The sequence below is a fragment of the Typopeltis vanoorti genome, chromosome 15 (assembly GCF_054136105.1).
Source record: "Typopeltis vanoorti isolate ZY-2024b chromosome 15, IOZ_Tvanoo_1.0, whole genome shotgun sequence".
Lineage (NCBI taxonomy): Eukaryota > Metazoa > Arthropoda > Arachnida > Uropygi > Thelyphonidae > Typopeltis > Typopeltis vanoorti.
Window position 1 is genome coordinate 79,346,079 of NC_143563.1, and position 23,218 is coordinate 79,369,296.

The following is a 23,218-nucleotide window of genomic DNA, read 5'->3' on the forward strand; positions in this document are numbered from 1 at the left end:
TCATCAAGTCAATTTCTTATCAAATAGCCAGAATACTAAGAGCCTACAACATCAGAGTGGTCTTCAAACCATCCACCAGCATCAGACAAGGTTTAAGATCCCCAAAAGATAAGGTGCCATTCTACAAATATCCAGGAGCATATTACATTCCTTGCTCCTGTGGTCTTGCCTACATCGGACAAACTTCAGAGAGTTTAGAAATCAGACAAAAAGAACATGTTGGTGATGTAAACCACAACAGAAGTATCTCTTCTGGCTTAGCACATCATTTTTGTACGTCTAACCACATGATAGTGGCAAAACAGCTCCATGCCATATCTGGATGACGACTACAGACATCGTTTATTCAAGGAAGTCACAATAGTGTTAATAACCGGCGGAAACCTCAACAGAAATCAGGGTGCAATCCTGAACAGTTCGTGGAAAAACCTGATACTCTCTCTCTCTAAATCAATCTGAACTACAGCTAGCCAGTAATCACATTACACGTTTACAACAAACACACAGCGTGATAATGAATAAGAACAATAAGTCCTCTCTGTCATGCGAACGTGTAACCTTAGCTACTAGTTGATTTACAACGTTTTTTATGTTCCTTTCAATTTGCATTTACTAGTTTTTATGTTCCTTTCAATTTGCATTTACTAGTTTTTATGTCTTTCCGTAAACGCCTTGAAAAAGTCAGACAGTTTGCTGGTGAAACTGGTACGCTATAATGTAAGTTTGTTTGTAAATGGTCAGTATTAAATAAGTTTGTATTTTAATTATAAAACGACCAAACATGTTTAGTTTAAACAGGAATAGAGATAGCGAGATATGTAGTCTTTCATGAAGACAGACAAATAAAAAGGTAGGAGAAGTGTTATTGAAGATGGCAGAGGAGTTGAGCCCATTTAGGGTAAGGATGCAAGGAGCAAATACTGACAGTGGTTTTGAAGCAGTATGGTGTGAAATGGAGGTGGATAGGATGAAATGTTTAGTAGGGGAGTTGCTAGGTGTCTACTCAGGAACCATCTGGCAGAGGCAATGACTGAGTGTATTCCAAAAGTTAGGAAATTAAATAAGGTAGGTGTAAAATGGATGACCAAAGAGGATGCAATCTAGAAGAAAAACGCATTGTGGAAGAAGCACAAGATGAGTGGCAATGATCAGTTGCATGAGGAGTACAAAGAGCAAGTAAGGAATGTGACTCAGTAAGGTAACAAATGTCTAGTACGAGCAGCTGTTAGCAAATGACACTAAAAGAAATCCAAGGGAGCTTTTTCGATACATGACCAGGACAAGAAAGAATGCTTATGCGAGGATGATGTTGGTCAGTGATAAGGGGAGAATGATAAATGCGAGGAGGATATAATAGATGTTTAATGAGCAGTTCATTAAAGTATTCCATCCTTGTGATTGTAACATAATGCAGAACTTGAGAGCAGTGGGAATGGGAGGAAGAAACCACTCATGGTCAGTGAGCAGGAGATATATGAGGAATTTAGTAAACTTGATGTCAACAAGGATATAGGACTTGATGGTATGTTCCAGGGGATTAACAACAGCTTTAACTTATATTTTTAACAGGAGAATTAGATCAGTCAGGGTTCAAAAGTGGAAAAATTGTTCTGCTTCATAAAGGTGGTGATAAGATGAAGGCTTTGAATTAGAGACCAATCTGCTTGTCCAAAGTTGTTAAGGTGTTGGGGGAACAAGTGAGGACAAGGTTTCAGAACTAGGTTGAGAACAGTAGAATTCTCTGGACTGCATGGGTTGCTAAAGGAAGGTCGTGTTTTAGCAATCTGCTTACTTATTATAACAAGGTGACAAATACATTGGACAAGGGAGATGCACATACAATAGAATATTTAGATTTTGCAAAGGCTTTCCAACAGATTGCCACATGACAAACTAGTAGTTAAATTGGAACAGATGGGGGTTGGATAGTAGATTAGTATGCTGGATTAGAGACTGGCTGTCTGATTGGTACAGAGGAGTGATATCCCAGAAGAGGAAATTCACTAGTGGTGTGCCCGAGGAGTCTGTTTTGGGACCATTGTTCTCTTTTTGCATGTAAATTACATTGAAAAGGGCTCAAATGGGATATACGGTTGTTTGCAGATGATGAAAAGTTGAGGGACTGGTATGAGATGTAGAGCAGATGTTGTAGCTTTGCTAGAGGACCTAAACAGACTGTTTGAATGAACAAGTGTATGTGGGGATGTCAGTTTAATGTTGCAAAGTGTAAGGTTTTAAATTTTGAAATGCAGGGTATACGATTGGTGGTGATATTTTACAGGACATGGAGGAGATGAAATATCTGGAGGGGATGGTGGATAGCGACTTGACATTTTGTAGACATTCTGCTAAAACTATGAGAACAACACAATGATTAAGGGAATGATGTGGAGAACACTGTCATGGAGAAATAAGGATGTTATTGTACAAGACTTTGATCAGACCACACATGGAATACTGTGCACAGAGTTGGTCACCAGGATTTCAAAAGGATGATGAGATGTTGGAGAGGATTCAGATATGATTGAAATATCACTGGAATGCGAAGTATGAGAACAGATTAGAGAATACAAAGTACAGGGCCTAGTGGATAAAAGGAAGAAGAGAGAGAGACATGATCGAGACGTATAAGTTGGAAAGGAGAAAAATCCCATCCAGATTAACATGGATGAGATTTTTCATAGAATATCTGGAGAATGGGGAAGAAAGAGGGCCATCCCTGGAAGCTGTATATGGTGGGTGTAAGCAAGCAGATAAGGAGTAGGTTTTTTGCATGGAGAGTGGTGGGTGATTGGAATACACTATCTGAGAGTTTGGTGAATGTAGGGATAGTGAATGCATTTAAGTCAAGGTATGATGAGATGTGAATGTCAGCGTGAGACCTCCCACGATGAGTCTCGACTTCACAGGTCTGTTGATGATGATGATGATAATAATAATAATAAGTAGAAGAAAAGTCTCATTGACTATGTTACTGTTAATTGCAATGCTTTTCTGCTGGTTCAGGACACAAGAGTACACAGAGGATTCAAAATAGGGAATGGGGCAGAAAGATCCTGCTCAAAACTATTTAGTTTTGAGCAGGATAAAACTGAACTACATACTGCAAAGAAGAGTGTGTAAGAAACTTTTAAAATGAATCAAAGTTGAGAAGTTTCAGAGGTAAACTGTACACTAAAATACACTAAACATCATTCAAGAAAAAATGAAAGCATTTGAAAACAAGAACCAAAGCTTAGAGATTCAGTGGAAAACCCTGAAGACATGTTGTCAGTAAGGATAAAAAAAAAATAAGAACTCCATGATACATTCAGAAATTAAAGAGGCCATCAGGGAAAAGAAGGAAGTATGTATAATCATAAGTTCTTAGCAAGTAACAGAGCTTGCGCTCATAGAGAATACAGAGAAAAATATGAGAATGTGAAGCACTGTTTAAAACTAGCTAAACAAAAGTCGTAGGAAGATTTTGGTAAGAATATAAAAAAGAAATAACAGGAAGGTGGCAAAATATTCTAGAGTAATTATTCAAAATTAAGTGGATATTGAATACCACATTATTTCTTAGCCGAATAAGAAACGCACAGATAGGGAATCTAATCTAAGAGTTTCATGCCGAATATAGAAAAACTACATAAATAAATAAAGTTCAGCAAGTCTAAGCTTAAGCCAACGCCTGGTAGTGCAATGCCATGGCAACTCGTAGTAAAGGTGGAGCAAGATCCGATCAGTTCTTAATATTTTCCCATAATGTAAAACACAGCTCCTAGGAGATGTATTACTGTTCTACATTATGAGAGGTCACTACCCTGACCGGTTTCGACCTTTTTTTGAGGTCTCATCAATCTGCGTCAATCCACCACATAAGATGTGGTGGATTGATACAGTAAAGAGTGTATTAAAAGACAGAAATGTAAGATCCAATAATGTTGGTGTCTTACAGATTAATTTGGAGGAAACATGTTGATTGGAAGTTAATAATGGTGTAACACTTTCATGTAGTACTATCATGATATCATGTTTATATATATCCCCCCACCTTAGGATATATATGTATATATATCAGGAATATGATGATGAACTCCAGCTGCACACCTCTTGTGACCTTCCTCATTTGGGATACCACTCTCCCATACACAACTCATTGATACCTATTTGACAACCAATGACCTATTCATTTCACTAGTTGATTCCAATTTAGTTACAAGCTGAATCACGATCCTCCCCTTAACAAACCCATGTTGATCTTCACAGAGAATACTGCTATTATGAACCCAATTCTGAATCTTATCGTCAGCAACCTCTCCAACAGCTTAACCAGAATCCCCAGACCAACCTATAATTTTTAGCCTCAATCTTATCTTCCAGTCTATGTGATGTGGAACAATTTTACGAACTTTCTAATCCTTTTGGATGTGAGTTTTCTCTACTAAGCATCAGTATGTAGGTATCTAGCACCACTGTTCCAGGATTAGGTTGATTTGATGAGATTAATTTTTTAAGAATATTCACAGGGAGTTGTGAAGTTGAAGAATAAGAAAGACCATTCCTGGAAGTTTTATAAGAATGTGGTGGGAAAACTTATTTGCCACTATCCATGTTTATATGGAGAATGGTAGGTGGAGTGTGCCGAGTAAAAACAGTTTAAGGCATAATAATAATTATGACCTCTGCCACTGATTGCATGCAACCTCCGTCAAGTTTAATGATTAGTCGGATTCCATGGAGGATTGTTAATAATAATATTATTATTAACTAGTAGGTAATTACATAAGAAAAATTTCCTTGTAATAATTTCCTAGTGAAAAATGGATCTCCCGAGAGAGGATGTTATTTTCTAGGCTAAGATCGAAAATTCTGAAGGTAGTAACACTGCTCAAAACTTTTCTCTAATAAATATAAAATCATTAAAAATTGATTAATGAATATCTAAATTCCAAGGAGAACAATTAATTAGAAATGATTCTGGATGCCAGCTGATGATCTCAACTTCACCTTCCAATTTGATGTTCATCACATCTTTTCTATAACTAACATTCCAACTAGGAAAATAATCAACAAACTAATAATAGTCTTTAATGAGTATTTTATCGTCACTCATATTCTTACCGTATTACAAAAAGCAACAGCAAATTTTTGCATGTTTTTTACGCACACCAACACTCTCTTCCCCGCCATGTTTGTTTGAAATTAATTCAGTTCGTATTACAATACACTCAATACATATTCCTAAATGTTTATCAAATTTAATTATTTTGATTTTTGAAAAGAATATTTATAATAAAATATATAAATTATTTGTTATTTAAAGACAATTCTCTGATTTAAACGGATTTTCCATTAGGTGAAATTGTTCTGGGAGGGCACCCGGATGTAGACTGTTAACACGTTGTAGGGTTAGAAGATTTTCCGGAAGAGTTGGGCAAGCGTGTTTGGGAAGGAACGACAAGGTGTAAGTTTGAAAAATCATTATTTTTTATTATACCAGTCTTTGTATATCTTATTTTTGTAGTGTCATAACAAGCGATAACCCGTTTTTGTTATCTTCGTTGTTTGTGAAATTTTTCTATATTCATTCCATAACAATATTTTCGAAGGTAGGCTTAGCCCTGGACTGTGGTTTGTCATGTTGAATGTCGCTTTGTCGTTAGTTGATCACGAAAGAAATGGCTTACTGTAAAGTGTGTATTTATACGGATGTATGTGTTTATTTTGCATATATCACAGTAGTACTTTGTTCACATAGAAATGTTTGTGAAAAAACACTCGAGTCTTATCCCACCTAATTATTGATAAAGCAGGGGGGGGGGCATGAAATACTGAAGAAATAGAAAGAAAGGAAAAAAGGCAATATTCGATTGATTAAATGATTTCATATCACGTACTAGAGCCAGTCACATATTTTCATCTAATTTTTATTTGATTACTTTTCTTCTCATGAACTTATCAAGAGGGACTGAAAGTTGAAATGTGAGTCATCACTAATATAGAGTAATAGACAGAAATCTAAACTAACGAAAAAACGATTAATACTCTGTTCAGTACTTTTTCTGAAATTTTATCTTCTCCTTTCCTCTCATATACAGCAATTCGAATTGTATCAAATTCATTATCTCGCTGAAATGTCACCATTTTATAACAAAGAACTCTTATGCCAAATTCAGAAGTTACTGTAACGTTAAATACAGTTCAGATTAATTTATATTCTTTGGCGACATTATGTAATTAAGTTTTTCTTGTTTCAGCTTTTACCTGATTTCTTTGATATATATCTGTCCCTCCATTGAGAGCCTCTATAGTGCAGTTAGAAAGCCAGGGGTTTATATCTCATCTAGGATGCAAGAAACCATTTATAAGGGCTTTTCAGCTTAAGGGAAGTTAGCTGGTCTTGTGCAGAAGCGGTAGGGTAGGGTTTTCCCCCTCTTGGAAACGTGCAAGACAAACCTTCTAGAACATCTGCAATTAACAGATATAATACACTGCTCTCAGCTTTCATTGCTTTGGCCATTATTCAAAACAACCCAAGTACTCTTCTACTGTAAATGAAACTGGATAAGCTTTAAGTTTAATTAATTTTGCTTTGCATAAACATGCATTTTCGTTGCCATAAATCTCCCCTCTCCTCATCAATCATTTTGGGACCCAACAGAATGGAAGTATTGCCTTCTTTTCTAAATCATGTCTTTATTCTAACTTTCTAAATTGCCCTGTTAGAACTTTTGCTATCCCACCACTGTGTTTATCAATACAGTGCAAAAAGACCCAATAAGATACATTCTTTGCAATAGTGATATCCAATTGTAAGCGGTCAATTTATATTATCCCAAGATAACAGTACATCCCCAAACCATCAGACAATATATATTCCAAAGAATGAGGCTGTATGCTTTGTGTGGCCCATTACAAGCATTATGCATTCTTTCTGATCTATATAAATTAAATTTGAATTTATCAATATATCCCCCCCCCCCTCAACACTTAAGTATATTCTGTAGCCAACAGAAGTGCCTCTGTAGTGCATTCAGTATGATGACTTGTTCCCTTTGATCAGACTGAAAAACGACAACAGTTGTAACTCCTACATTGGTGAAAGTAGTTATGTGGAATTTTAACATAAAAGCTTTACCTTATGCTATACAATTAACCTTCCTTACCAATATTTGGCACATGCAGTGCTTTTGGTTGTGAAAGTTATGTAACATGTTTGGCAGTTGTGCACATCTTGCTAAAAGAACTTCCATATCATAGAAACATTAAACTGCATCTGATTTACATGAAAAGTGTTCTGTAAGATTAAAAATACAGCCAAAACCTACCATTCATCCTAATAGTTTAACAAGAAATTTGGGAGTTAAACAGGATATGGACAACAGTTTTAGATTTGACACGTAGACGAGATACTCCATAAACAGAATCCACAGAGCTTTTAAAGGTGTTCTTTACTCTTTTCATAATAAGATGATCATATTTTAAACAAAGTAAATATCTTTCTTTCTTCACTGAAAAGGGGAGAAAAAAACATGAAGCAGCAGTTGAGTTTTGTTTGTTAAAGCATATTTCACTGTCATGGATGACATGAAAGAAATCTTGCAATTACATTTATGAATGCATGCGATTTTCAGTTACAGTTATCTGCCCTACATATGAATGAACCTTTGATTTGCAGACCCTCTAATGGGTTAGTGTTGAGCGAATTCTTATACAGCACCATAGTTAATCTAACCCTTTGATTAACTGACCTAAAAATTGTTCTTCTGTTGAATGAGGGAATAATGTATTTATGTTCTTTCCAAAAAGGAAATTAATTTGTCAGAATTTAATTTAAAATTCAGAACTAGTTTGAAGCATTATATTTTATGAAGTATTACTTCATATCCACAACATGTAATACAAGTTACTTTTTTTTGTGAATTTCACTCGCAAAAAGTTGTATACTAATAGTATGTCAGTAACCTGAGTAAGCTCAGGTTTACTGAAGGGTTAAATAAACTAGAATCCTGCTGTCATTTAAAAACAAAAAATCACCGCATATTTGGTTGCCACAGTTGTGTTATTATTTTTATTTACCGTATTTGCTGGCATAAAGGTGCGAAGTTGGGTAGGGCAGTAGTGAATGCAGATGACGTCAAAATTTTGCAGGATGATTTGGATAGATTGGAGGTCTGGGCTAAGGAGAATGGATGTCAATTTAATGTGGCAAAATGTAAGGTTATGCATTTTGGGGTGAAAAGATTGGCGGCAGTTTACTGCATTGGTGGAACCATGCTCCAGGAAATTGATGAGGCACGAGATTTAGGAGTGTTGGTGGATAAGGAATTGAAATTTAGGGGACACATTGCAAAAGTGGCCAAATCAGCTCATCAAATCACTTGGTTGCTGAAGAATACGTTGACAAGCAAGTTATTGTTCCTCTGTATCGAGCCTTGATAAGACCCCATCTCGACTACTGTGCTCAGATTTGGTCACCTAGGTTTCTTCTTGATGGGGAGGAGGTGGAGAGGATCCAGAGGCGAGTGACCAAGATGATAGCGGGTCTGTGGAATGAACCGTATGAGAACAGGTTGAGGATTTGTGGATTGCAAAAATTGGTTGATAGGCGGAGGAGGGGAGATATGATTGAGACATTCTAATTACTGAAGGGTTTCTATAAAATTATTTCAGAAGATATTTTTGAGAACAGGGCTGGTTGTGGGAGGACTAGGGGACATCCATGGAAACTGGGCAAAAGTGTGGTTACTAAAGGTGTTAGAGCTGGGTTCTTTACTTTTAGGGTAGTGAATGAGTGGAATGCGCTCCCTGAGTCTGTGGTGGATGCTGTGACAGTGAATGAGTTTAAGGCGAGGTATGATAGATACTGTATGAATGTCAAATAGTTGTGATGAACATGATTTGGGGCCTCCCTCGATGAGTCTAATGACTCCCTGGAGTTGCCCGTAGTAATAGTAATAATAAAGACACACTTTTTCCTTTGAAAATAGGTCTGAAAAACAGGGTGCGTCTTATACATCGATATTCAGTTTTTTATTATTTTCATTTCTGGAAATTTTCTCTGTTCCGAGTTACACGATTTCTTTATTGCTTCCTTGTGGTGTGTGAGAGCATTCCAGTTATGTAGAGCAGTGTTTCTCAAACTTCAGACATCCGCGTTCATATGATTGGTGCAGTATTAACAAAAGATCGTGCTACTAAATGACAAAGACAAGATGACAGTTGAGTTGAAATGCTAATTCTCTTCAACCGAATTCCTTATATAATATCTGAAACACATTCACTATATCTTTCTTCATTTTAACACATTCACTCAAACAAAACCATATGTTGCACCGGCAACATATGGTTTTGCTTGAGTCATACAGCATTTTCTGTGGGAGGGGGACATGCGATTCATTAGTTAGTGCCGTTTTTATCCCACTTGTCTCTAATTGCACTGTTTGTTTGAGAAACATATTGCACATCCTGCAGATGTCTCTGTACCTTATTCAGTGATACAATGGAACGTTTTACGATCCCAAACTTCACGGATACATTGAATTTTATTCTATGCGTTAATGATGCATAGCCGAAAATTACCATGGACCCCCCTGAAAACTTTTCACATACCCCAGGGGTACACGTACCACACTTTGAGAAACACTGACAATAGAGTTCAGTGGATGCACATGCACTGCCATCGACAATCACAGCTGTGTCCTGTTCGTTTAAACTTTCCAATTGTTGTCGCAGTTGTGAATGGTGATAAATTTCTGACGTTAAATTTTCTCTAAATTTCTTGGCAAATTATGACTGAAAAATGTCGGCATTGTTACAATATTGCATACAAACTACATGTGATTGCGTATGCTGAAGAACATGGAAACAGGGCTGCAGATAGGCATTTCGGACCACCCCCAACTGAGAAAATGATAAGAACGTGGCGGAGTCAGGAAGAGGATTTAAAAAAAGCAACTCGCAGTAAACATAACCTACGAAGTGGAACTGCAAAATAGTCAGGACTTGAGGCAGAACTGAATGCTTGGATTTTTGACCACAGAAAAGCGAGACTTTCAGTGTCTACAAAAATGATTATTCATCAAGCGAAAGTGATAGCCACTAACACAGGGATCGCCAACTTTACTGGATCAACATCATGGTGTTCAAGATTCATGAAGAGAAACCAGCTATGTATGTGGACTAAAACAAAAATATCACAAAAGATGCCAGCTGAATATGAAGAAAAAAAATTATTGAATTTCATTGATTCGTCATTAACGCAAGGAAACGAGAAAATTTTGAACTTGTGCAAATAGGAAACATGGGCGAGGTTCCGATGACTTTTGATGTGCCCTCAAACAAAACTATAGATTCCAAGGGCACTAAAAGTATTGCTATTAAAGCTTCGCAGCACGAAAAAACTCACTACACAGTTGTTTTATCCTGCTGTGTTGATGGGACAAAATTGCCACCACTATTGATTTTTAAAAGGAAGATACTACCCAAAGAAAAACTGCTTAAATGAGTGTTTGTACATGTTCATGCAAAAGGCTGGATGGATGGAGGAGGAATGAAGTTATGGATAGATAAAATTTGGTCTAGGCACCCTGGTGGACTGTTGAAGAAGGCTGTCATGCTAGTATGGGATCAGTTTCGTTCTCACAGAACAGATGATGTTACAAAAAACTCAAGAAATTGAAAACTCAGCAGTAATTCCAGGAGGTCTAACTAGTCAGCTTCAACCTTTAGATGTCTGTATTAATAAACTATTTAAGGGATTTATGAAGGAGAAGTGGAATGGATGCAGTCCTCAGATTTTGAGGTAATGCCATCAGGAATTAAAGAAGGAAGAGGCCTAGAATTTCGCAAACTTGTGAGTGTGTCAGAGCTTCATGGGATGCTGTGAAAACTGAGACAGTGGTTAAATCATTTAAGAAGTGGAATTAATAATGCACTGGATGGTATAGAGGACAATTTGTTGCATGAGGATTCTGATTTAGAAGAGGTTTCAAGTGTCTTTTCATTTAGCTCTGGAGATGAATTTCTGGGTTTTGATGATTAAAAGGTGGGTACTCTTTCCTAGTTAGATTAGGTATTTGTTGAAAATAGACCTACTTATTACTTTATGTTTGAAATACTGTAAATTCATTATAATATTTAGTGATAAAGTTTTTTTCCTAAAAAATGTGTACAAAAAAAAAGGGGGGGGTGCGTATAAGACGCCAGCAAATGCGGTATTTATTTTATTTAATGAAAGTCTCGTGAAAGGCTGTAGTACATTATTACTTATACCAGTGCCATGGAAAGTGGCTTTAGAAAAGTTCCATGTTTGGTCTGTAGAACAGTGTTTTTGGAATACATAAAAATAGAAAATACAAATAAATATATAAAGCATCCTTAAGCGATCACAGTACTGATTTTCTATGCTTATCTTTTTGTGGATGTTAACCCCTTCTCTTCACACGAGATGGAAATCAGCTCTGTGTAAAGATATTTACAAATATCTATACTATTAAGTGAGATTTGAATCCATTACTTATAGATGCTGTTTGTCTGGAAAAACAGGCTTATATGCGAGAATATCATGTTTACATTTGTCACAATTATGAAAAAAAATAAGTTGCCAGATAGTCAAGCATTGGTGCAGTTTTGTACATCCATTTTATTTATTGTTATATATTATCTCCAATGAATGTTAAGTGATCTAAAACAAGATATTGTTTTAGAATCACTTCACACTTTGCACCAAACTACCCTGCATGGTCACTCACTGTACAGACCAATTTTCTTTATATGTCCTCACACTAATCTACCTCCCAAATGTGTTTTGTCTGTTTATTCTGTATGTGTTTTCTGTAGTTGGAACAGTCTCCAGTGTGTGTGTGACACACACCACACATGGAAGGTAAGAGAAAGAATTTATAACCTGATGAGATTTTGAAAAACAAGTCTTTCTGTGTGCTTTATAGACTACAAACAAGCCTTTAATTCAGCAGACAGAAGCTATTTGTTGGAAACATGTATATGTATACAAGATATCTCCTCTGATTATGTTCAGTTGTAGTTAATTAAAAAAAAAAACATGAAATCTACACTCAATAAATTCCTAGGACATCACTAACTGCTAAGAACTGCATGTGTGTTTAATACATAAAAAGGATTTAATGCATACTGATTAATGACTAATTGAGAAAGTGTTTTTAAGACACATGGGCAAGAGTAAAATTTGGGAATACAATAAATTCTGGTTAATTGGTCCACTAGTTTGTTGGGACAAGACTAGAAGAACAAAATAGAATATAAGAAGAATTTGTCTTATTTAGTTGGGGCACAATGCCATTTAACTGAGTTAGCTGGTAACCTCTAACACATGGAGTGCTAAGAAAATTACATAATCTTACGTCATAAATTTAGTGCTGATGGCATCTACAATGCCCATGAAACAGGATTGTTTTGTTGTGCCACACGTGATAGTTTTTTCTTCTGTTATAAATATATTATACTGTTTCATTCAAAGAAAGTGTTGGATCATGTAATATTATGGTGTGTTGTGTTGGAACTGGTAAATAAAAGTTGCTAGTTATTGAAAAATAGCTAGTCTTCAATTCTTTAAATTTAGAGATTAGAATGGAAGGTGTTTACCAGTTCAGTACCATGCCAACAAAGATGCATGGATGAAATCTGATTTCTCTTAACAATTGCTATATTTCTATAATTCTGTGAGTTAGGACATAGAATTACAATGGAAATCAAGGAAAATATTGCTGGTTCTTGACAGTTGCTAAGGTGGTCACTGCAAAAGTTAATCTTTTACAAGCAATACAGTTATGGCTGATAGTTAGCAAGGAATAAGTATCAAGTCCATTCAAAAAACTGTTCTGATCACTGAGGTTTTAGCATTCAATCATGGATATGGCAGATTGTGTAAATGGCATTCCATTAGATGTGAACTACATAAACTATGTAGCGTTTGCATCCATTGGCAACAGTCTTCAATACTATAATGAAGATTCAAGGATGAAATTTTGGAAGAAATTGCAGCAAAAAATCAAGAGGACAGAAGGGAAGTGATTTTTATGGCATCCCAAGCTTGAAGTAACTACCCAGGACACCAGAAAATTTCTTACTGGATTACAACTATTTGATGCAGGAAGGCAGTGCTATATCTGTAAAAGATATCTCTTCTGATTATGTTCAATTGCAGTTAATTAAAAAAAAAAAAAAAAAAGCGAAATGTACACTCAATAAATTCCTACAACGTCACTAACTGCTAAGAACTGCATGTATGTTTAATATGTATATAAATGAAATTATTCTTCATTTATATATCCAGTCTCTGATCAAGTGTTTTATTTCTAACCTAGCTTTCAGATCCATAACTTAAAATTGTTTTCAACACTGTCTTATATATAACTAATTTAGTGTTTTGACTAATTTCATTCTTATTCATGTAAACTTATTCAGCTAACTTTCTTACCATACCAACTTTACTAATTGTTATCTATTTCCATACTTAATTTGCCATCTTCACTAAAAATTGGACCTAAATAGCTGAAATAGTTCTCGACTTCTCCATTCAGGATACAGCTGTTTTCCTTGTTTCTGGTTATTTTCATTGTCTTTTGTCTTTTATTGTTGATTTTCATACCAGATTTATTCCAAAAGTTATTTGGTTTAGTCAGGGAATCTTACAGATGTGCACTGGATTTATTCAGAAGTATAACATATTCTTCATAAAGTAAGGAACTAAAATTAACATCTTCAATTTTGATATCTAATTTAATACCACTTCATAATGTAAACCATATAGATAAAATGAATAACAGTGGAGATATTATATGATCTCCCATGGAGTCAGAGAGTCATCGTGGGAGGTACACACAATTGCCCGCAATACTCATCCAATAGTGCCTTAAACTGATTCAGTGTGTCCATTCACAACACCCAGGCAATGCATTCCGCAGCCACTCTCCATGCAAATAACCTGCTCCTTGCTCTTCTGCTCACACCCTCCATATATAGTTTCCAGCAATGGCATCTTGTTCTAATCCCCCCCCCCCCCTCCCATTCTATGAAAATTCTCTTCCATATCAACCTAATAACAATCCCTGACTAGTTTATGTCTCAATCATACCCCCCCCCCCCCCCCAACACACACTTCCTCATATTCACAATGCTTTGCAACTTACATTCTGGCAATCTCTCCTCGTACTCCACATTCCAAAGACAACTGACCACCTTTGTGAATCTTCTGAACCCTTTCCAACATATCCTTGTCACCATGAAAACCCGGCAACCAAATCCATGCACTATAATCCATATGAGGCCTGATCAAGGCCTTATTAATGGCATCATAACCTCTTTATTTCTGCAAGTCAGAGTCCTCATCGTTGCCATTATTCAATGTAACGTCTTCACAGCTCGTGTAAAGTGGCCCATGAATTTCAGGTCCTTGTCCACCATCACTCACAGATCTCTCATTTCCTTTACTTCCTTTAAAGTTTCTCTGCCAATTGTATAGTTTGCATCCCATCATTGCTTACCAAATATCAAAACCTTACATGTTGCAAAATTGAACTGAAAGTTCACTTACCTGCCTATTCATACAATTTAATCAAGTCCTTTAAGGCCATAACATCAGCTTGATTCTGCATTGCTCTCCCCCCCAATTTTTCATCATTTGGAAACAGCTTCATATCACTAGTTAAACCTATCCCAAGATCAAAGCACACATTGAACAAACAACAATGGTCCCAAAACTGACTCCTGCAGTACACCACTAGTTACTTTTCTCTTTTGGGATACTCCTAATATGCAACTAATATGATACCTGTCTGATAGCCAATCTCAACTAAAAGTCAAAATCTTGAAAGTTTATTTTTCACTTGGTTAGAGTATAATAAATTTAGTTTAATCCTTTATCCAAGTGTGAGCAAACAAAGTTTGCACCTGAAAGTATCTTCAGGACTGGGGTAAGGTGGTACAACACCAGGGCAACTCATTGCAAAGGTGGAGCAAGCTACCAACACTCCTGTCTCAGTATCTCCTATAATGCAAAACACATCTCTTTGCAGATATGTCTAATGGTATGCATTAAGGGAAGGGCCACTACCCAGACTAGTTTCGACCTTTATTGAGGTCTCTTCAGTGGGAGCCAGGCCCAAGTTGAGATGAGATACCAGGCAGAAGCTTTAGCAGGTCATCTCTACCTATAGGAGTTGCCAATTGGTGTGCCACCCTTTTTTAATAAATTACTCTGGATTTAGAGAAAGATGTTGAAAGTTTATTTTTCACTTGGTTAGAGTATAATAAATTTAGTTTAATCCTTTATCCAAGTGTGAGCAAACAAAGTTTGTTCCTGAAAGTATCTTCAGATGACCCTAAAGCTTCTGCCTGGTATCTCATCTCAACTTGGGCCTGGCTCCCACTGAAGAGATCTCAATAAAGGTCGAAACTAGTCTGGGTAGTGGCCCTTCCCCTAATGCATAACATTAGACATATCCGCAAGGAGATGTGTTTTGCATTATAGGAGATACTGAGACAGGAGTGTTGGTAGCTTGCTCCACCTTTGCAACGAGTTGCCCTGGTGTTGTACCACCTTACCCCAGTCCTGAAGATACTTTCAGGCGTAAACTTTGTTTGCTCACACTTGGATAAAGGATTAAACTAAATTTATTATACTCTAACCAAGTGAAAAATAAACTTTCAACATCTTTCTCTAAATCCAGAGTAATTTATTAAAATAGGGTGGCACACCAATTGGCAATGCCTATAGGTAGAGATGACCTGCTAAAGCTTCTGCCTGGTGTCTCATCTCAACTTGGGCCTGGCTCCCACTGAAGAGACCTCAATAAAGGTCAAAACTAGTCTGGGCAGTGGCCCTTCCCTTAATGCATAACATTAGACATATCCGCAAGGAGATGTGTTTTACATTATAGGAGATACTGAGACAGGAGTGTTGGTAGCTTGCTCCACCTTTGCAACGAGTTGCCCTGGTGTTGTACCACCTTACCTCAGTCATGAAGATACTTTCAGGCGCAAACTTTGTTTGCTCACTCTTGGATGAAGGATTAAACTAAATTTATTATTACAAAGTCAAAATCATTCCAACTCGAGTGTTAATCAATCCCATCTGTTTCAATCTATTTAACAGCTTGTCATGTGACTATCTATGAAAAGCTTTTGAAAATTCAAGCTCCCCTGTCCAAGGTATTTGTCACCTTGTTATAGTACATAAGTAAGTTAGTAAAATATGATTTCCTTTTAACATAACCATGCTGATAACCACAGAGAATATTGCTATTATCAACACATTTCTGTATCTTATTTCTCACCAATCACTCCAGCACCTTCACCGCAGCTCCAGATATACAGTTTGGCCTATGATTTGAACCTACATTTATCACCACCTTTATGCAGTGGAACAGTTCTACTGTCCTTTCACTTCCTTGGAACCTGTGCTGTTGTATGACTGTTATTAAACAGGCATTCCAGTGCTACTGCCAATTCCCTTAAAATGCATGGTGATGTGTCATCAAATCCTATTGCCTTATTCATGGTTATTTATTTCCTCAACTACCTCCTGCTCACTCACAATTAAGCCATCTTCTTCTATGTCTTCTACATTTAAGTTCATCATGATTCCACCATGATCAGGATGAAACATACACCCTTATAAATTGATCATTAAATACCTCAACAATGTCTTCTGCAGCAATTACCATACTATCATTTTTCATCCATTAATATCAACTTATCATGATCGTTCTTTCTTCTATTCCACATATCTAAAAAAATTCTCTAGGGTTTTTCTTTAGCTGATTTGCCAATTTCTGCTCGTACTGCACTTTTGTTTTTCTTATTGAGTCACTCTCCTGGCTTGTTTTTTTATACTCTTCATATAACTAATTATTTCCATTGTACATCTTGTACTGCCTTCAAAGTACCTTCTTCCAGATTTCATGGTTAACCTTCTCATTCATCCATTTTACACCTACCTTATTCAGCCTTTTGGTCTTTGGAATACATTCACACATTGATGCTGTTATGTATTTCTTTGTTAGTTCCCAAGAATGTGTGTGTGTAAGGAACTCCTCATTCCATGCTATAGCTCCAAGCTGTCTCCTAAGCTTGTCATAATCATGAGCCTTGTAATTCCACATATATCCCCTCCTCACAGAAGGCTGCATATGGCTAGTCACAACCCAGGTGATCACTTCATGATCATTCTCACCATCTGGATGAAAGTGTGTATCTATCCCTGCTCACAATTGCATCCTCTGATGAAATGATCAGATATAACACTCGATCCTCATGTGCCTTCCTTTATATGCTGCCTGAGATAGTTATCTCTCAAGAATTCGAGAAATTCATTTTTCTCATTCCCAAATGCTATCTCTTCATTTCAATTTATACTGCCATAATTAAAGTCGCCCATAATAATTACCTTTCCTTTGTTCACTAATCCAAGTTGTCTATATATTTCTTCATCACTACCCTTCACATTCTCTGGCCTATAGCAAAATCCAACTAAATATGCCTTCCTCAACCACCACCTCATACCACACTGTCTCATAACCATTGCCATTATTTCCCTTTCATGTCAACCTTATGTTTACACAACTCTCCTGCTGTCATCAGCAGCACACTTCTCTTGTCCTTTCTATCCTTGTGAAAAATATTGTATCCTTCCATTTCTATTCCCTTTAGAATATCATGTTCATTCGACCATGTATTACTTATTCCAATGATTTGGGGTTGAATAAACTCAATCAGCGAAACCATTTCATTTCCCTTATTTCAGATACTTCTGGCATTTGTAAACAAACACAGCTGCTCATTTTTAGGTCTATAATCTGTCCTATCCAAGTCACTTGTTGCTTGTGGTTTCCCCACCACATATCCACTAAGTCTCAGCTTCTCTCATCATCTGTTACACTACTACTGTTTCCAATGCTAATCATTTCTCTCTCTCTCTCTTCACTACCACTCTCCAGATCTTTCAAACCATCTCTTGCTTGCATCACAGACTTCACTTCCATGTAGTAATACTTCTCCAGTGGACTCACTCCAATTTGAAAGTACTCCATGAGTACTTTCAAATGCAACCATCACACCTACATAATTCCATTCTTCCCTCAAACACATGTCATACACCCACAAACTCTACTCCTTTCTCCTCAGACAGCTTTGCTAGCATACCATTCATGATTTTGGCTCTCTGTCTCAACTCATCATTGTCATACCTCGTCAACATACTGACAACCTTTCCCGCTATACTGTTATCTTTCAGTCCTCTCAATAACCTCATGATATGCATCCTTACATGCTTCTTATGTCCACTTAAATCATTTATCCCCATAACCATCACTTGCTCTTTTTCTCCTTATGTCCAACATCAGAATTATCTTGCTTATTCAATCTCTTGGATAGTAGACCTTATGGACCCTCATTAACTAATCCACTAACTATGGAATCTCCATACATTACTATCCTGGAATTATTTGTTACCTCTTTACCTATATATATATATATATATATATATATATTTTTTTTTTTTTCTTTCTATTCTTTGGCATACTTTTATTAGTTTCCACTAAACATCTAATATCACTGCGTATATTCCTTTTTTTCATTTTCAATAACTATTTCATCAAATCTTGCATTGTGACAATTTCACTCTGTCACTCCTGTAGTTTCACTTCTGCATTCTTTCATTCCCTTAGTTTCTCTAGCTTCATTCCATTTCTTTCATTTACTACATCTTTTATTTTTTCAGTCTGTTTTGCATTCATTAGCTCGTCGTCTAATAATATATCGCACATCATCTCCTGTTCATTCTCTCTACAAACACATCTCTTACATTCTGTCATACATACTTATTACACTCACTACACTGAATCATTTTTGAAAAGTCTACATCATTATTGATGGATTTTCATGACACTCACCTAGTCACACTGGTCAATGCCCATGTGGTTGCCCTCATGAGTACTGCCATTGTGTTCAGTTTAAAGAAAGCAATTTCAATTAATAAATCATGCTAAGAATTCCACAAACACTGCATTATCAAAAATAATTGCCAATTATTACTCAAATTAACTTATTTTTTCCAAATCTTTTTTAACACTACACAACTTATGATCCTCTAGTGACTGTATAAATAAAGCAAGGTTCTATCACTCATTGGTACACATCTTAAAAAAGAACAAGTAAAGCTATGCACTTAGTAAATGAATTTCAGATGTATAAGCATTATTTCATAAATTATATATTTAGTTTAATCCTTTATCCAAGTGTAAGCAAACAAAGTTTGTGCCTGAAGTATCTTCAGGACTATTAGTTTGCTTACATTTGGATAAAGGATTAAACTAAATATATAATTTTAGTCTAACCAAGTGAAAAAAACTTCCGACAAGCATTATTTCAATTTAGTTAATACCTCCCATACACACAGTGATCCTTCTGACACATTATGGGAAAATTCAGAAGGGATTTTTTCTTAGAAGGAATGTCTAGCTGAATTAAATCACATCATTAATGTTTAATGAATGATAACAGTACACTAAAATAAACACAAGTTTAAGAATTCTAATATTGTGTCTGTCACACATCATCTGTCTCTGTATGGAAAATTGTATATACTATAAAATTCTCTAATTTGTACATCTTTGTCATATCTCTCTCTTCTGTTTTATTACATTTTTGAAGTGTTTGTTCCCTAGATCTGTCGTCATTCCAGGTGGTGATAAAGAGCAGTATCCAGTTGTTGGGTGAATTTTTCATTTACACAAGATTTAAAAGGTAAAGTTTTGATTGAAAGAGAACCTAATTTTTTGGATCTTAAGAGGATGATACTTGTGTGTTTGTCAAGAAATATTGGAGGTTAGCATTATCCGAAGAAAAAGAAATCTTTTCTAAAGATTGATATTAAAGTAATAGTAAAGGAAAAAAATTCTTTGTGAGCAATAAAAGAGGATTGTTTCTCTAGCAATTAAGTTAATGATGCTATCAGAACCACATTTGTAGGGTGATGTGGAGATCAGTTTAGGGTTGTAGCAGTAAGTATTCAAGAAATTTTATTGATCTGTATGGTGCATGTGAATTTCCAACATACCAAACAATAAAATAGTGGATCAGCAGTGAACTGGAGGAACTGTTCATTCTTTGTATAAACATCACCAGTGGAGCATTTCATCATCTGACAATCTTTATCTGTAAGGCATTTGATCAGGTTAACACAAAGGTTGGTAGCCTTTTTACAATTCATCCAACCCATCATCACAAACTTTACAACTAATGAAGCCGAATCAGTAAAGTTTGTGATGATGGGTTGAATGAATTGTAGAAAGCTACTAACCTTTCTCTGAACATGATCAAATGCTTCAGAGATAGACTCGACACGAGTTTTCCAGACTTTCTCATGCAGTATGTGAGATCATCTGTTGATTGACAATGATGGAATCCTTACTGCAACCATTTTTAAGTTGAGAGATGTTAATTGTTTAATGGATTGATGATTATTGGAGAAAAAGAAATTATCAAAACGATTAGCTGAAGTATAAGCAGTAGGATATATTCTGTCCTGCTAATACGGGCTAATTTCTAACCTGAAGTTTAAATACCAGTTCAATAGAAGATAATAATGGAATCCCACTTGTAACCTGCTCCCTCATGCATAACTGTGATAACTATCATAGCCATTCCCGAATCCTTTTCACTAAGTTGGAGCACATGGATTTAGATGTCAGGTTAGTGAAATACACTTATCATGTGTTATCCTGTCAATTGCCTTTTGTAAAATCCAAAAATTTGCAAAATATGCCTTTCTCCTTATCAACTGCTCTTGTCACTTTATCATAAAAGGCAATCATGTTACTAAAACAAGAGTATCCTTTAACAAATCCATGTTCACTTTCACAGATAACATTATTCTCATCTGTTCAACGCTGTTAATGATCCATCCCTCGCTAATTTCTCCAAAATCTTTACAACTACTGATGAAATACAAACTAGTCTGTAGTTTGACACTTTGAACACCAAATTGTGTTCTTTTCTTCACTTGTAATATTCCTTTATACTTTCCCAAGCACTGATATCTCACCCTTCCAATTCTTCCATCCATGGCACTACCCCAAGCTGATATCTGATACTATTATTAATCACCTGCCTTAATTCCACATACATTCCTTTCCCTTTGATACTCCAGCATGTCTATTCTGTTTCCAAGTCAAACCATATAGCCACTCTCTCCAGCTGGGGTAGAGAAGCCATCTCAGTTATAATCAGATCTTCTGATGCTATGACAATCTAAAACTCTTGAACCTCATATTCTTTTTACTACATGTTGTCTAAGACATTATTTGTCCCTCAAGAATTCCCTTACCATTACGTGCAATCCTCTTCCCAATTTATACTGTTATAGTTAAAATCTCCCATAACAATCATTCTTTTTGCACTTGCCAAGCTCAGTGCCTAACTCACCTTCTATACTCCCTGTCTTATAGCAACACCCCACTAAATAGTCTGTCCTGCCCACCTTTACCTCACACCATATGCTTTCAAAACTATTAGTGACATTGCCTTTCAAATCCTCCACTCTGAGAGGACATAAGTATAATTTGCGATATCAGATTATGGATCCTATAACCTGATGTTGTAGAGTGATCATGTATATGAGCCTCCATAGCTCAGTCGGTATAGACAAAAGCTCTTTAGTCAGAAAGACTTGGATTCGATTCCCATCTGTGACGCGAGGAACCTTTACTGGTCTCTTTCGATGAAAGGTGAGTTAGCCAGTCTCATACAGAGGTAGGTTTTTTTTTTTTTTTTTTTTTTTTTTTTTTTCACCTGGAAACTTTGGGATTTTTTGTCCCCTAGAACAGGCAAACCAGCCTTGTAAACACATGCATTTACAGACATAGGGCTGTGACCACCTTATCTTCAAATTACAGGTGCAAAGTCCAAGAATAGTTGAAAGATCATAGTGCTTAAGTGCCTGTCAGGGACCACTGATGATGATGATCATGTATGCATTGTTACATTTTACAGAATCTAGTTGGTATTCATGAGATCAGTGTTGATCTCATGAATACCAGCTATATGAATTTGAATGAAGCTATATGAAGCAGATATATGAATTTCTCAAAAAGAATAGATGTGGTTTTGATTATTGGAAAAAGATGTTTTTGAACATGGAACTAAAACTGCAATCAGATATCTGACCCAAGTCATCAAACCTTCAGTTAAACAATTCTTGAATTAATTAGAGCATCAGCTGACTTAAAAAACTGTATAAACATATCCTCAAGTAACTGATAAGCCCATTTAATTTTGCATAGGAATCAAATAAGCGAAAGATCACTGCATTTATAAAGTGAATCTGGTTGATTTCAGGTTAGAATTGTTTAGAATTGTTTCTCTTTGTGTCACGGTATGGTTACCAAAGGTAAGGTAATATTGTTTAGTAATAATCCAATAAAATGTAGTTACTTCAGTGAATGAAGTCTGGAATCCTGGCCATTTTAGCCATGGACAGAATGTTATTCTGTCTCTAGATCAACTGTACCCTCAAAAGAAATCTCTCTTTGTCATCTGTCTTTTTGATGTCTATTTAATTCTAGACATTTGTAACATGCTGGAAGAAATGAGGGAGGGGAGAGTGATTTTGTCCAGTAATTGTGGTTATATTGTAGTATTACACTAGGTGATTATCCAGATGTACCCTGAGGGGATGCATGCACCACACCTTTATCTTGGGAGATATGTGGGAATAAGTTCTGGCATACTAACCCAGGTTGGCCAAGCATGAGTTTAGACTTAAGAGGTTTAGATTTTCTTTCTATAAATGTTTTATGAATTGGGTTTTTTATCTTCAATCTCAATATCTATATTCCTCTTTTTAGGACTAGCCTGAGGAATGAACGCAAATAACAGATAGAATATCTATATGCTTACTTAATTCTGACGTAATCCAACTCAACTTTTAGTTCATTAAATATTATCAGAGTTATTGTTCATCTTTTGGTTACGCTGCTGAAGCAGTCAAGTTATTCATTGTGAAAACTATCACTTCAGCAATGTGATCACTTATCTGTCAGCTCTTGCTTCTAGGTGTCCAGTCTGATCAGCTTACAGTGACTTCCCTACCAGTATAATAATAATTCTCAGTTTTTCCTTTTTTATACAGACATTAGAGAACACATTCAGAAAAGAAAAAAAAGTAATTCTCAGTTTATTTTAATGTAGGAAT

At 36.0% G+C, this 23,218-nt stretch overlaps 2 protein-coding genes across 3 annotated transcripts in view; one reads left to right on the top strand and one right to left on the bottom strand.

Moving 5' to 3' along the window:
- mRpL45 (mitochondrial ribosomal protein L45) overlaps nt 1–5,174 on the bottom strand; it is a 130,310-nt gene extending 125,136 nt beyond the window's left edge. Inside the window, exon 1 of the mRNA XM_090405615.1 lies at nt 5,107–5,174. Coding sequence (XP_090261741.1) covers nt 5,107–5,139 — 33 coding nt within the window. The 5' untranslated portion in view covers nt 5,140–5,174. The remainder of the gene's footprint in view (nt 1–5,106) is intronic.
- A 190-nt stretch (nt 5,175–5,364) lies between these two features.
- Nucleotides 5,365–23,218, top strand: part of kra (basic leucine zipper and W2 domain-containing protein kra) — a 168,419-nt gene continuing 150,565 nt past the window's right edge. The window contains exon 1 of one of the 2 annotated variants that reach the window (XM_090405613.1): nt 5,365–5,449. The gene's annotated coding sequence lies outside the window, so the exon portion shown is untranslated. Of the gene's footprint in view, nt 5,450–19,747; nt 19,771–23,218 lie in introns of those variants that run through there. The other variant, XM_090405614.1, reaches the window with a different exon arrangement.